The sequence below is a fragment of the Ostrea edulis genome, chromosome 3 (assembly GCF_947568905.1).
Source record: "Ostrea edulis chromosome 3, xbOstEdul1.1, whole genome shotgun sequence".
NCBI lineage: Eukaryota > Metazoa > Mollusca > Bivalvia > Ostreida > Ostreidae > Ostrea > Ostrea edulis.
The window spans coordinates 87,972,019-87,988,032 of NC_079166.1; the positions used below are offsets into that span (position 1 = coordinate 87,972,019).

Genomic DNA, 16,014 nt, shown 5'->3' on the forward strand with positions numbered 1-16,014 from the left:
GATGTGGTACCCCTATATAAGTCATAGTTAAGATGTGGTACCTCTATATAAGTCATAGTTAAGATGTGGTACTTCTATATAAGTCATAGTTAAGATGTGGTACCCCTATATACGTCATAGTTAAGATGTGGTACCTCTAGGTAAATCATAGTTAAGATGTGGTACTTCTATATAAGTCATAGTTAAGATATGATACCTCTATATAAGTCATAGTTAAGATGTGGTACCCCTATATAAGTCATAGTTAAGATGTGGTACCCCTATATAAGTCATAGTTAAGATGTGGTACCTCTAGGTAAATCATAATTAAGATGTGGTACCTCTACAGATGTTACAATATTTCCGGCAGTTCTCCCTCATATACTGTCCGTACAGCTCATTCTGACAAACATCATCTCCAAACTGGTCACAGTAGTCTATCTTGTCCACGCAGGGCAACTTCTCTGTAACACACAGACATCAGAAACAATTCAAAATGTCAAATCTACACACACAGGCTTCTCTGTAACACACAGACATCAGAAACAATTCAAAATGTCAAATCTACACACACAGGCTTCTCTGTAACACACAGACATCAGAAACAATTCAAAATGTCAAATCTACACACACAGGCTTCTCTGTAACACACAGACATCAGAAACAATTCAAAATGTCAAATCTACACACACAGGCTTCTCTGTAACACACAGACATCAGAAACAATTCAAAATGTCAAATCTACACACACAGGCTTCTCTGTAACACACAGACATCAGAAACAATTCAAAATGTCAAATCTACACACACAGGCTTCTCTGTAACACACAGACATCAGAAACAATTCAAAATGTCAAATCTAAACACACAGGCTTCTCTGTAACACACAGACATCAGAAACAATTCAAAATGTCAAATCTAAACACACAGGCTTCTCTGTAACACACAGACATCAGAAATAATTCAAAATGTCAAATCTAAACACACAGGCTTCTCTGTAACACACAGACATCAGAAATAATTCAAAATGTCAAATCTAAACACACAGGTTTCTCTGTAACACACAGACATCAGAAACAATTCAAAATGTCAAATCTAAACACACAGGCTTCTCTGTAACACACAGACATCAGAAATAATTCAAAATGTCAAATCTACACACACAGGCTTCTCTGTAACACAAAGACATCAGAAACAATTCAAAATGTCAAATCTAAACACACAGGCTTCTCTGTAACACACAGACATCAGAAATAATTCAAAATGTCAAATCTACACACACAGGCTTCTCTGTAACACACAGACATCAGAAATAATTCAAAATGTCAAATCTACACACACAGGCTTCTCTGTAACACACAGACATCAGAAACAATTCAAAATGTCAAATCTACACACACAGGCTTCTCTGTAACACACAGACATCAGAAACAATTCAAAATGTCAAATCTAAACACACAGGCTTCTCTGTAACACACAGACATCAGAAACAATTCAAAATGTCAAATCTAAACACACAGGCTTCTCTGTAACACAAAGACATCAGAAATAATTCAAAATGTCAAATCTACACACACAGGCTTCTCTGTAACACACAGACATCAGAAACAATTCAAAATGTCAAATCTACACACACAGGCTTCTCTGTAACACACAGACATCAGAAACAATTCAAAATGTCAAATCTACACACACAGGCTTCTCTGTAACACACAGACATCAGAAACAATTCAAAATGTCAAATCTACACACACAGGCTTCTCTGTAACACACAGACATCAGAAACAATTCAAAATGTCAAATCTACACACACAGGCTTCTCTGTAACACACAGACATCAGAAACAATTCAAAATGTCAAATCTACACACACAGGCTTCTCTGTAACACACAGGCATTATAGAAACAATTCAAAATGTCAAATCTACACACACAGGCTTCTCTGCAACACACAGACATCAGAAATAATTCAAAATGTCAAATCTACACACACAGGCTTCTCTGTAACACACAGATATCAGAAACAATTCAAAATGTCAAATCTAAAGATGTTTTAGTATGGAGGAGAGGGGCATTGTGTACGAATGGTCTACACAGCACGAAGCATGTGTCACTCATCAAATCTGTCATAACATGATAATGACTTCAATATAGCGATTGACTATGATTTTTTTCTCTGTAACAATTCAATATAACAAGTTGACTATGATATATTTTTGTTAATAATTCAATAGGCCTATAAAAAATTGACTATAACATAATATTTCAATTAATAATTCAATATAACAATTTCAATATAACATATTTCAGTTAATAATTCAATATAACAATTTCAATATAACATATTTCAGTTAATAATTCAATATAACAATTTCAATATAACATATTTCAGTTAATAATTCAATATAACAATTTCAATATAACATATTTCAGTTAATAATTCAATATAACAATTTCAATATAATATATTTCAGTTAATAAATCAATAAAATAGATTGACTATGACGTTTCAGTTGATAATTCAATAAAACAATTTGATTACAACATTTCAGTTAATAATTCAATATATCGACTTACTAGCACAGTATCCACACCTCAAGGAACAGTTTTGTCTGGCCCATGTCTCGTACGGGCCCACACATTGCTCGTCCTTATATCGGAAACAATCTTGGCCCAGGACATCATAACAAACTGGAAGGAACGAAGAAACAAAATGATTGAAAACCAGCTTTCATGTGTATGTGAAAAATTTCTGCAAAAGTTACGAGCTACACAGACTCAAAATTTTACCTTTACCAAGCCTGGGTCATATAAAAAATATAATAGTTATCAGGCAATAATTCTGATCTTGACCAAAAATTTGAAGTTTTAAACCCAACTGTTTTCTTAAAACTCATCTCTCTCTCTCTCTCTCTCTCTCTCTGTGTGTCTTGAAAATGTCACATGTCCTCAGCTAATGTTCGCTTTGTTACAATATCAATATATACCTGATATGTGTGAACAAAAATAAAATCATAAAAAGAAGTTTTAAACCCTCCCACGGGCTGTACAGTATCAATTCTATTGACATGAATCAGATATGTAAATTTGGTTACTGAACTCTAACGTTTCCCGTGTGACGCCGCCGATTGATCCTCCCCGCTGATGGGGGGAAACGTGGTGCCAGACATCGGAGGAATTCAGAGACCAGATCACAGGGTCCCTCCCAGGGTTAATGACCCCGCTAATTGTTACATCAAACACTGCCTATCTAAGATATCTGGGTTATCTGTGCACAACACGGGGCTAAGATGGTATGACAAAACACGGCTAAGTTCTCGACAGACACGTAAACTTTTAACTTAATGGGGAAAACTTTTACATTACTTAGAAGCTGATAATCGGTAGTAATAACACTGCAGGTAAACTAATTAGTACTGATGGCAGGTTATAAATTGGTCATTGCTGGGGTGATGAGCACGTGGTTCAGGGGGTGGGGTAGACGGGAGGAGATAAATCTGAACTCTGATGGAAAGTTTTATATTCAAGAAATGAATTTTTATTTTTTAGTTTAAACAATATTTATTCGTAAATAATTCGATAATATTTACAAACAATGCCTTATACATGAAATAGATTGAGAAACAAGCCAAAAGGCTTATATTATTCTCGCTTTTTTTTTAAAAAAATACACGAGGACGTGAACTTCGACCTTTCACGCCAGCATACTTTTTTCTTTATAACGCGTCAGGAAACGTCTGCTGGCGTGAAGCGTCGCGGTTCATACCCTCATGTATCAAAATGAAATTTATGTACCTGTATTTAGTTTCATTTCTGTGGGAATTTCTAGCCGTTAAATTAGCCGTACTATATTTATCCAAACTCGTATGCACATTGTTCACATTCATGGGGAAATGGACATCAATTTAATTGGTAAATATATTGAAGGCAAAAACATTGGAAATGTAAATATAGTAACTATGCATTTCAAATTCATAGAACCCTGACCGCATCCAGGTTTACAGTCGAAATATCGCTCGGCGTTTTCCGCCTAGTTAAATTCTCGATCTCAGTGTGACGGAAAAGGTCGAGCGATAATCCGAATGTGAGGCTCCATTCATATTTCACCTCCACTTTATCTTGGTTATAACACATGCGAAACCAATCCAGGATAAAACTTCTCCGTAGAGTAGATTATAATACAAATGGACAGACACACATGTAATGGATAATCTTCTGAATTTAACAATGCTATTTATCAAAGCTTTATTGACTGGCACTGTGCACCAATCCGCAGGCGCGCCGGTCAGCCATCAATGCGTTGGCAAACGATCCGACTAAATACCCCCTTTCCCGGTTGAATTTTACGTTCCTGACCCTTCTTAATTCTGAGACAAGACGAGTCGTTTCTTCGTGATGTCTGTCTTACATCGGAAACTTTTCCAACTCGGAAGGTGACCGTACCATCCTCATTAATCCATTCCTCATATATAAATATATATCCGATGATAAAACAATGATATGTGAATTTATTTATTAACATTGTCCCCACGGGGGCGACCCCAGCAAAATTTTCAAGATTGAGTTGCAACCACAGATGGTTTTCGACAAAATAAAAACAAAGGATTATTATCTCAATTTAATAGCAAAACGTATTTTTTTTAAATACCGGTAATAGATTTGTTTTCCGATAAACTTGAAATTAACTTGAATTTTTTTGGCAATAAAAGGTATGCAAAACTCCAGCAGTATCACTTTTACTGAATATTTTGTGTTTTTCATGTTAGAGATTTGTGTTTGAATATTACCATGCAAGTAAAAAAGATCACATTATGCATCTAAAAAAAATATCATTAGCATTGATTGTAGCGAAAATAGTCTGGGTTGATTCACGATGACGTACTGCGTGTCAGCATGCGCCTGGAATCATTTAATTTTGTAAATCTATCAATGTTTTAAAAAACAGATACATCTTTAAAAAAAAAGAAAAGAAGCCAACTGGCTTGTTCGTTTTGGTTTGAAACATTTGATACTGGGTTATTTTCCCCTTAAAATGAGCTTGTTTATCGTTAGGCCGACATTAAGCATTAAAAATATATTTCATAGTAATTTCATAACGAAAAAATATGATATCAAGAGCTTTTCTGACCTTCAGTGGTTGAGGCTGTGGCCATGTTCGTGGAAAAGGGAACTTCCGTGGCGTCCGTCTGACCGCCCATATCGTCCGTAGCGGAGGACCCCGCTTCCGTGATCCCGTCCGTTCCATCGTCAGTGGCCATCATCATTGTCGATTCATCGGTCATTTGACCGGACACCAACCCCACAAGCACACACACCAACAACATAGACATCGCCATTGTATTAAACAATCTGCGAGAAATTTTGTTCAGAAGTTTTTACCAGAATCCTGTGTAAGTTACGAGTGACGGTACCGGCAGCCTGAGACCTACTTTTATACCGCCCTAAGAACAAAGTCTCATTAGTACTCGGTGACGCCGGAATGTTATAGAGTACTCGCACCCGTTTCTAAATGTCAGGCCAACAGCGGTCAGATTCCGCGGGTACCGATAGCAGCTCGCATTATCTTGTGGTGTACTGAAACCACTCTGACGATATTAATGACGAATACCGACTTTCTGCGCAGTTTCCCCCCCCCCCTGCTTATCTCTAAATTTGAAATTCATTTGACTGAGAAAACTAAAAGATGATAATTTTTCCATGTACCTGGTATTTTCAGCTTTGATTAGATTTTCATGGGTTTCACAGTATAATTAGTAAAAGTAGCTTAAAAACCTCTCAGTCTCTTCTCTCTTGAGCAAGCGTGTAGGGTGAGTAAAATGAGATTTCCGTATTGTCTGCCTGTACATGTACAATGTAAAGAAAACCTATATAATTTTGATACATTAACGCAAAGCTCCATGTCCCTCCCCCTTTTGGGGGCAGTATTCTGCACCTGGGGTTCACCTTGATTTCAACACTACCCGCCCCACCCTGTCCCTGACGATCTCAAATGTATTACTTCACTTGCACGTTTAAAAATGCTATCTAAAGTTTTCAAATCTTTTTTTTTTAAATATCCCACGCACCCGACTAAAAAAGAAGCATGTTAAGCACAACTCATTGACATATCAAACAAAATAGGACACTCCAGGCCAAGGAAATAACATTTTGAGTTTCAGAACGGTACGCTAAACTGCATCATCATGTTTATGCTGTGTAGTGTTCTTATTAAACCACTTGCTTCTTTGTTTCCTCGTGAAGATAAGAAGGGACGAGAATGACGAAGCGAAATTTTAAAAATTCTAAGGTGAAAGAGCAAAATGGCGACGATGCGTGTGTGCTATCACTTCTTCGCTTTGACAACATCGCTCTTCGCACCTTCACCCTAAGGCCTTGTACTTACGCTTTGACATCGAGTGAGGAAGTTTCGATACATGCATACCTAAGATTGATGACCTGGTTATCCAATTCTTTCGCCTCATTCTGGGCCAAACTAATGCAGAAATATGATCATTACAAGCCATACACAATTTCGGAATATACTCCAAAATTATGTGACCTACCCGAAAATCTATTCGAATACAAAAACCCAGAATATTAACAGCCAGTCTACTTAAATCATGTGTCGCTGCACAAATTCTTTCTGATTGATTGATTGATTGTATCTTGCTTAACGTCTCACTCGAGAATTTTTCACTCATATGGAGACGTCCTTTCTGAAAGCTAAGCTAATGTCTAAGCTGATTGTATTATATAGGGTATTTACACGACAGAGGCATGGGGGATAACTCATTCCTTACATCTCCTTACATTTATATTCTGTAGGTTTTCATGTCAAGTTAAACAACCAGTGCTGTTATCGAGAAATATGATGCAATGATTGATTGATGGTATCTTGTTTAAAGTCCCTCTCGAAAATTTTTCACTCATGGAAACGTCACCAATGCCGGTGAAGGGCTTCAAATTTAGACCTCTGCTCGGCGCTTACGTCCATTGCGCAGTGAGCGTTCTTAAGCGTGCTACACTTAATGTGACACTGGGTATCCGTTTTTAGGTTCATCCCGAAGGACCCGTCACATTCACACCTGATGTCGAGCGTTTGGCGATGGAACTGTCATTACCTGTTTTAACGACTTAGGTCTGTCGCGGCCAGGATTCGAACCCCCGACCTTCAGCATGCGGGGCGAACGCTCTACCTCTAGACCACCGCAGCGGTTGACACAATGCTACTGGACATATTCAGTTATAACTGACAACCTTGATTATTGTATTTAAAACTGCAGTTTGCTTGAAATTGGAAAGTTCTATGTAATACCACCTTTACTTTATCACTACAAACACAAAATGCGAAGTTTTTGCCACCAGGCTAAAAATACTCATAGTTGCGATAAACTTTGTTACTCCAGATCATAATTTAAGTCACCTATCTGAATTTGTCCCAATCGTACCCAAAAATAGAAACAGGGTCGCCCTTACAATGCCATCCATTTCTCTTTTTCCTTGTAGAAGCAGACGACCTGGATATCGTCTGCTTGGAGAAACGCGAATGTGAACGAGTTGTCTGGGTAGAATCTGGTACACGTCTTATCTAGGTCGAATTTTCTCAGGGTACTGTGTCATGCTAAAATGGAGTGTCAAAGCGTGTACATGTAAATGAAGGTTCACGAGAACAATCCGCCATAGAACAAGAAATCTACCCCTGTTGTTTGTAAGTAAGGGATAGTGGACGTGTAGCGATGGGATGTTTTGCATGTTAAAATCTTTACAGAATACACAGTAATTTGACACACACATACAGAATTAGATGAAAAGATGAAGAATAAGATATCTATCACGTTTAAATCTATTTTAGTGTCAAGGTCAATTCAAGGTCACAATATGATCATGACAGAGGGCGTTGGAATTCAGTTAGAGCGGACATTAGTGGTTTAGAACTGCGTAGTTTGGCTGAATTTGCAGCGCTTCTGAAGATATTTCTGCCAGTTAGAGCGTAATTTGCAGCGCTTCTGAGGATATTTCTGTCAGTTAGAGCGTAATTTGCAGCGCGTATGAATGTATATTTTTGCCCGTATACAGAGTATGCTCTAAGGTGAACAGCATTCCTTCGTATTTGTTAAAAACCTGAGCACGCTGCATTTATTTTTTTCCAGATTGATTGATTGTGTATTGTTTAACATCACTCGAGAGAATTTGTCACCCATATGGAGAGATTACCATTGCCGTCGAAGGGCTACACAATTTAGGGCTATGCTTGTCGTTTACAGCCTCTGACCAGTAACGGATGTTTATCTTGTCACATCTCCTGTAACACGGGGCCTATGATTTGCGGTCTCACCCAAAGGACAGCCACATTTAGTAGCCTCTTACGACAAGCATGGGCACTGATGATCTATTCTTACTCGGATTCCCACGGGATTATTTTTTTCCGAGAAGACTGTTAGAATCCTTCATAGTACGAGTGTGCGATAGGGAAATTCCACCAAGGGGACAAGATTCCCAGTCTAGGACGAGGCTTTGTCGAATCTTGTTCCAGTGGTCGAATTTCCCTATCAAACACGGGTAAGTAATGAAAGATTATTTTTCTCACATTTTACCCAGAATTTAGCGCATAAATTCAGGAGCTTTGAGAAAATTCAAAATGACCAAAATTCTCATTTGAACTTCAACGCTAGAACTACTTAGACAAACAGCAAGAGCATACCCGAAGAAAATATACACTGTTAAGTGTAAATTAAAAAACCCAAGGTTGTCCACTTCATGTAGAAAGCTATATCAAATTGAAATTTAAAGAAAACAATAGAGACTATTTTACTTCACGGTGTAACGTATATCATAAAAAATATATGACGTCATAATCAACGTCACAGCAGTGTAAGGCAGAAACATCTCAGATGATATATACATGTAATATAGAGAGATATAGAATATAACGGTATGAGATCACGTGATATAGAATATAACTTGATATAGAGTGATACAGAATAACTTGTGACTAGTTGCGTGCTTTCTGATTGGTTGAAACCCACCAGCCTAGGAAAAAATATAACGTTAGATATTGACCTCCACTTGCCTTCAAGGTGAATATCATAAAAAAAAAATTGTGAATTTCAAAATCGATACCATAGATTGATATTTTTATCCCTCAGTGAAAATTTGTGTTTGTACTCATTTTAAAATATATTGCACTATAATAGTCGTTCCTCCAATTATACATATCTTAAGCGGCTTTTTATAAGTACCTAAGCGACTAATCACGTGATACCCAACATTTGAGGCGGTGTAAATACAAAGTACAAATAAAAGAAAGTACAACGATGTGCATGGGACACTTGTAACAGTGATTCGTACTACAAGGACAAGGAATATAATGAGAAATGTGACTTTATGGCCAATTCTTAAGCCCAAAACATGATTACGCGAAACTTTAGTGTGGGTGAAAGCATGCAATAGGAAAAATTTCACTGTGAAAAACGTAATCAAACATGCCTCCGTATGCAGCAAGCACTTTGTGGAAGGTCATCCTACAGAGAAATATCCGTACCCGGTTATTGTAGGATCGTCATCCCAGGGAAAACCATTGAGAAAACCCCCAACTAAAAAGGCTAACAATCACGAAACCCCAACCACCGCAAAGCTTTCCCGTGATGTTGATATCGAAACTGTTCCTACCCCGGCAGCATTTATTGTGATAGATGACGTAGAGGATATTGCAACTGATTCTTTTGATGATATTGGTAAGAATTATGGAGATATATGCAATATGAATTTTGATAAATGTGTTGAATCACACACATTGAACGAATATTGAAAGTACAGTATATTTTAGAGTTGGCTTTTTAGTGATATGATCTCTTCAATGACAAACCTAATACCAATGTGTACTGATAAGATATAATCATCATTATTTGAGGAAACATGAGGCCCACAGGTCTTATCGGTCACCTGAATACTAGTGAAAAAGTATCACTATTTCCATGGGCTATGAAATCTAGAAAAAAAAATCATGTTCTGATATTTAAGCTAAATTCTAATGTTCAGCAACAGCATAAAACAAATTTTGTATAGGTAAATTTCCTGTTTAAGAGGACTTTTTCTGCTGTGTATTTTGCTTTAAATTTCAGATTCAGCGTCATGGCTTCTTAAAGGGACTTGTTGAGGGTACATCAATATGCGGAAAGAGACATTATGTTGAAGCTGCATCATTGTGCGGGTCTGGCGGAATTTTGCTATCTAGAGAGCCATTCATTGTTGGATACCGTCGTTTCCAGGTCCTTTGGTGGTGTGGTTTTCTACTCACTTTTGTTATGCAGGAAAGCTCGGTGCATCTGTTGATTCCTTGAAGCCATGACATTTACCCATATCAAGAACTTGTTCTGTTCTGTATCAAGGTCATATAGGTTTCTGATCAAGATGTCTGACCGTCCTTGAAACTTCTTTTTTTCTTCCTAGTGAGAATTCTTTTGGACATAACTTATCAAATGAATCTTTTCAATTCTATGTACATGTTCTGAGAAATGTTATGGCAATGTGAGCATATGAAACTAATTAACAAACACGTGTATACATAAGATTTTATAATTTCTAGAGATTTATTGACAATCCAATCTATTTCTGATGAAATAAATAAAATTTGTACATACAATTGAAATGAATAACTAAAATTACAATAAATGTGAAGTGTCATGACCAGTCTTAATTAATTTCACTCAGGATATCTGACTACTCTCATCCAGATACCACTGACTCCATTCCAAATAAAATATTGAATTAGACCCCATTCTGGATTAAACAGCACTTTAAAACAATTTTTATACAGGCTTCTTAAAAGTTTTCAATATTCGGTAAAACATGCTTATAACCAACAAGCATATAACAAATTCATTCTTATTGTGAAGTGATATTTATTCTCCTCTGAGAGAGGAAAAAATGAAAATTGTATTGGATAAAACGAAGTTTGGTTATAAGAAACTGTTTTTCACTGACCCTTGTTCGCTATATAACCATGTTTTACTGTGGTCGACAATATTTTGTAATACACATATATGAATCCAGATAGTATACAATTCTATTCTACAAATGTATTTTTGTTGCAATTGTTTCTCCAAGAATTGGGATTTCTTTTATGAGCCATACAACCGCACACCTTTTTAAAATTTGATGCAGTATTCATTCCTTTACGTGCAACATGCCAATTGGAATTATCAGATTGTTCATATCTGTGCCACTCAACATAGTGGATGGCTTCTTCACTGGCATGGGTATTTTCTAGAAAGGTATCATATAAAGAATCTGGTACTTCATCAACAGACTGATAGTTTAGCTTCTTTTCATCAAGAAAAAATCACTGATATCTCACAAATGGACCACATGGCACACTGATCATCATTTGTTTTTCGTACATCCGAGTCATCAAATTTACTTTCCAGCAAATCCAAAGCCTGTGTATTTGGGTCAATCTGTTATTTAGAAAAGGAATTTCATAATATTCTTTGGTTTAAAATCATCTAAAATATTATAGATTTCAGAATAATGAAGTAAAATACCACTGAATGTACAAACAAAGTAAGTTTTACACATTCAATATCTTATGGTACTTGTGTTCCTTATTAACATTAATTGGTACAGGTATACAACAGCGATACAGTGTTGAATTTTGCCATTTAGTAAAAGAATACCTTTTGTAAAGATGCATAAAAAGAATCGAGTTTTTCTTTATTCATTTCCTCAACAACAGCACGAGGATCAAACTCGTCGTTTGTGTAGTTATTATTGACATCTGCTGCAGCTGGATTCTGGTGATACCTATATATAACATGATAAAATGGATTATAAACCAAAGTAAATGTGAAGAAATTCCTGAATTTAATCAGCCACTTGTAAGATCTTTCATGAAGGAAATTGATATTGGAAGTTAATCTATGGTGCATGAAAATCTTACTTTATTCATGAAAATCTTTACTTTATTCTGTGAGTCTAAGATCCCACTCCTTTTTTAATTACATACTTTTTAAAATCATAAACTTAAGTTTTAATAGTGCATCCATTGCAGTGAAATCAAGTATTTACAACTGTACACTAGGTCTTACTTTGCTTTCATAATTTTTAATCTTTAATTGGAACTGGAAAATCATGATGTCTTGGTCTTTTGATCCAGTTATTTCCCCCGTCAGTGGATGACTTCTCATCATATGCCTCTATTTCATACAGTACAGCCGCTATGTGCCTGCATGCACCATCAGTACTACAAAACATACATTGAGAGTATGTATGTACATTGTACACATGTCACTACCAATAGCCATAATGGTAAATAGTAAACACCCCTCATTTGATAATAATTTTACATTTATTAATCAAATAATCACAGACTACATGTTGTACACCCCACTGTGATTCATTTCCAATCTCTACTTACCCTCCAATACATGTTCAGTATGCTGATCTAACATTGCCATGTTGTTTTCCAATGCAGATCCATAGTTTATAGTAACTTTCATTCAAGTAAGTTTTATCTTGTTGACTTGGTTTGACTTTTGCTATGAAGAGACATAAGGGTTCTTCTTTAGAGAGACCGTTGTACTCCAAATCGTCCACATGACCATCGAAATATAGTCTATAATCCTATCATGATTTGTAAGCTTTGAGGTTTTTTTCAGTCGTAGTCAGATCTCAATGTTATTAGATTATTAAAAACGTCATAAAGAGTAATATTTGGAATATCAGACAGAGTATTTGAAAACCCATCGATGGTGAGAGGATCCTTGCACTCCAGTGCATCGAGCTTGCGAATAACGTCATTCGTTGATGAAATATTTATATATTCGGGATTATTTGGTAAGTCAAGATGAAGTACCGCTTCACAAAGGTGTCCTTTGTTCAATTTCTGAGTGCTAATCCCCCGTTCTTTCAAGAAATTTTGTAAATTGCACACTGTTGATCCACGGATTGTACTAACGTCCATTTTGTATCGAGTAAACATATGTCGGGTATCACGTGATAAAACATATCATAAAAGCGAAAACTAAACCGGATGTAGCTTTTCGGAGGAAGGTCTATTGTAAAGAAAGGTTTCGATGTTTTGAATTTTTTAGTAGTCTGTCCCCGAGGACAATTGTCGCTCGATATATGTTCCTTCATGGATATACACAATAATTGATCATTGTTCGTTATCTTCACCTTGCATGATAAACAAAACGCCACATCTCTATAATTACTTTCGCACTAGGTCTTTCAGTCTAACTTTATACAAAGATGACGGACCAGATATCGTTTCATAGCCTCTATCAGACAATTTCATAGACTCTATTAGATATAACGATCTAGTTCGTCAATACAACCTCTCATTGATCGGGATATAGGGCTCACGACGGGTGTGACCGGTCAACAGGGGATGCTTACTCCTCCTAGGCACCTGATCCCACCTCTGGCGTGTCCAGGGGTCCGTGTTTGCTCGGCTATCTATTTTGTATTGCTTGCGGGAATTATGAGTTTGATCACTGTTCGTTATCTTCACCTTCCTAAATGAGGATTCCATAGAGAAAAATATATCTTATGAAATCTTTGAAATATTATGAGACTGTTGAAATCCCTGTACCATCAATTTGTTTGTCAGTAGCTTATCTCGATTTAAAAACTGACTATACGCAGAACAAGCTCTTGCGTATCGAATCAGTTGAGATACATAAACACCATATGCAGATGATAATGGAATATTGCTACATAAATATGGGAAGTTGACGATGGAGAAGCTGAAATTATCCCGTTTGTCATAAAGTTGAGTTGTCAGTTTGCCGTTAATGTCTACTTTCAATAAAATATCAAAGTATGAAGCAGAAGTGGACGACTCTGTGGTGTCCTTTATTTCGAGCTCACAGGGATTTATCAAATCGACATGTGAATGAAAGTTATTATTGTTAATAGTCAAAACGTAATCGATATATCTAAATGTCGAATTGAAGGCCACAGCGAGAGATTTTTTCTTTTCACGTAGAAGTTTTTGAATAAATTCTGCTTCATATGAATATAGAAACAGGTCAGCTAACAAAGGAGCACAATTCGTGCCCATGGGAATTTCAACAGACTGTTAGAAGACCTGATCACCAAAGACCACGAAGATATTTTCAATGAGGAACTCTAGCATATTTTTATTTCAACTTCAGAGTACTTGTGCGTGGAATCAGAGTGGTGTTTAACAAAGTAAGTTTTTGAATGACTGATCACTAGATATGACTATTTCCGTTTTCCATTTTTGTTGAAGAAGCAACTGTCTATGATGACAAAAAGTCTAGTTTTTAATTTATCGTGAGGAATGGTCGTGTATAGTGTTGAAAAGTCATAGGTTTTAATGTTATTGATTTGGGAAAAATTCTGTTATTTCAAGTTTACTAAAAGTTCTTCAGAATTTTTTAGGATCCACATTTGATGAACACCACTTCTGGCATATGTAGTTGCACAGTAAGTTTCTCCTTCACAGCTGTTAATATTTTCGTGAGGAGTAAAGATAGGGGCTTGGTAGATCGCTTACTGGATCCAGCAATGTATCTTTGTAAGGGTTTTTATGTAGTTTAGGAATCCAGTATAGGTACGGTAACTCATATTCATTCGACCCATTTACTGGAGTATTAAATGTATGTAAAACTTATACAGTACCAATTTTGATGCACCAGATGCGCATTTCGACAAATAATGTCTCTTCAGTGATGCTCAACCGAAATGTTTGAAATCTGAAATAACTATGAAGTTTTAGAGCTAAATATAGCCAAAACCAGCGTGCCAAAAAAGTGGAGCCAAATTCGTCCAAAAACTGAAGCATGGCTTTGAAGGGCATTTGGAGTATAAGTACGATTATCAAAAGTGGAATTAATACCAAGTTGGTTGAAAACACATTTTTCGGATCTGACTGCGCCTAATCATAATCAGACCTGAAGGACCGATTAAAAATTTAATTAACGACATTATTTCAATTAATTTTCAACTTGTACCAGTTTTCAACATGTAATGTAGTATTCAACGTTGTTATCTGAGGCTGAACCAAAGTTAATTTCATTTAAATTCTCTATGTAAGACCGTCAACGTATAAATGTGGATACCACTCTGTGTATCATATTTATGATATAATTTATAATGTAAATGTTAAATACACTATGTGTATGAAGAAATATCATATTTAATATAAATCTGAGATACGCATAATGTACTACATATACTGTGTACAGATTTCGGAAGCTTTACATCCAGTGCCTTATCACAATAAGGGGTGACGTCAAAACATCGTTGTCAGATGAAAGGCTAAATCAGGGGCGGATCCTGAAATCGCGGTTAGAGGTCGCAACGTTATGAGGCATTGGGTCTGGGGGCGCCTCTAGGCCCCCAGTGGGTCCAGGTGGGGACCGCGGGGCGAAGCTCCCGGAAGCTCCTGGATTTTACAGATCTTACAGAACTTGAAATATGTGTCTCCTATGTAGTCATCTTTACTATTTTCTGTCATTCCTAGTGGGTGAAATTAATTAAATGACGCACATTTTAAGGGTTTTTGGAAAAAATGTAAGTTCTTCCAGTAAAAGTAATTAAAAAAAAAAAAATCTTGTCATTCACTTCTCCGAAAGTGGACGAATTTGTTTTATCGTTTACATTCTTCTTAACCACGATTAACCTTAAATTTGAAAATTTTAGGGGTGGGGTTAGATGGCTGCCGGCTGCGCCCCCTAAATCCAATCAAAATAGGGAAATAAATAATAATATGAATCTTGTTTAATGAACTTATGCCTATGACAGTATGTAAAATAGAAACGATTACAGATCCATATAACAGCAACGAAGGCAGGATAATTTAATTTAAACAGTATTTTATTATGAATAACAGAATAAGGATTGATTAGGCAGGATAGGGGATATTTTTTTCTTAGGGAGGGTGTGGACGGAAGAGGGAGGATATGGTTTGTATCAATGGATTAGTTTTACACCAAATAATTCAAATTAAAACTACTTCTAATTTAGCAGGTGTGCTCCTGTCTAAGGTATCATCAATACATTTATGTCAAAGCTGTAGAGATAAGAA

The 16,014-nt window shown here is 36.4% G+C and overlaps 1 protein-coding gene and 2 long non-coding RNA genes across 5 annotated transcripts in view; 1 reads left to right on the top strand and 2 right to left on the bottom strand.

The window, feature by feature from the left end:
- Positions 1-5,572, bottom strand: part of LOC125674517 (mucin-2-like) — a 36,330-nt gene extending 30,758 nt beyond the window's left edge. For all 3 annotated transcript variants that reach the window (XM_056159329.1, XM_056159328.1, XM_056159327.1), the window contains exons 1-3: positions 5,107-5,572; positions 2,556-2,669; positions 321-443 (exon numbers count right to left, since the gene is read on the bottom strand). In XM_056159329.1, the coding sequence (XP_056015304.1) occupies positions 321-443; positions 2,556-2,669; positions 5,107-5,314 (445 nt within the window). In that variant the 5' untranslated portion in view covers positions 5,315-5,572. The remainder of the gene's footprint in view (positions 1-320; positions 444-2,555; positions 2,670-5,106) is intronic.
- A 3,628-nt stretch (positions 5,573-9,200) lies between these two features.
- Positions 9,201-10,640, top strand: LOC130052969 (uncharacterized). Its single transcript, XR_008801383.1, has 2 exons — positions 9,201-9,691; positions 10,079-10,640. It is a non-coding gene; the product is annotated as an uncharacterized LOC130052969 (long non-coding RNA).
- A 94-nt stretch (positions 10,641-10,734) lies between these two features.
- Positions 10,735-15,607, bottom strand: LOC125675130 (uncharacterized). Its single transcript, XR_008801384.1, has 3 exons — positions 12,044-15,607; positions 11,633-11,759; positions 10,735-11,413 (listed from the first exon to the last, which is right to left on the bottom strand). It is a non-coding gene; the product is annotated as an uncharacterized LOC125675130 (long non-coding RNA).
- Positions 15,608-16,014: the final 407 nt, after the last annotated feature.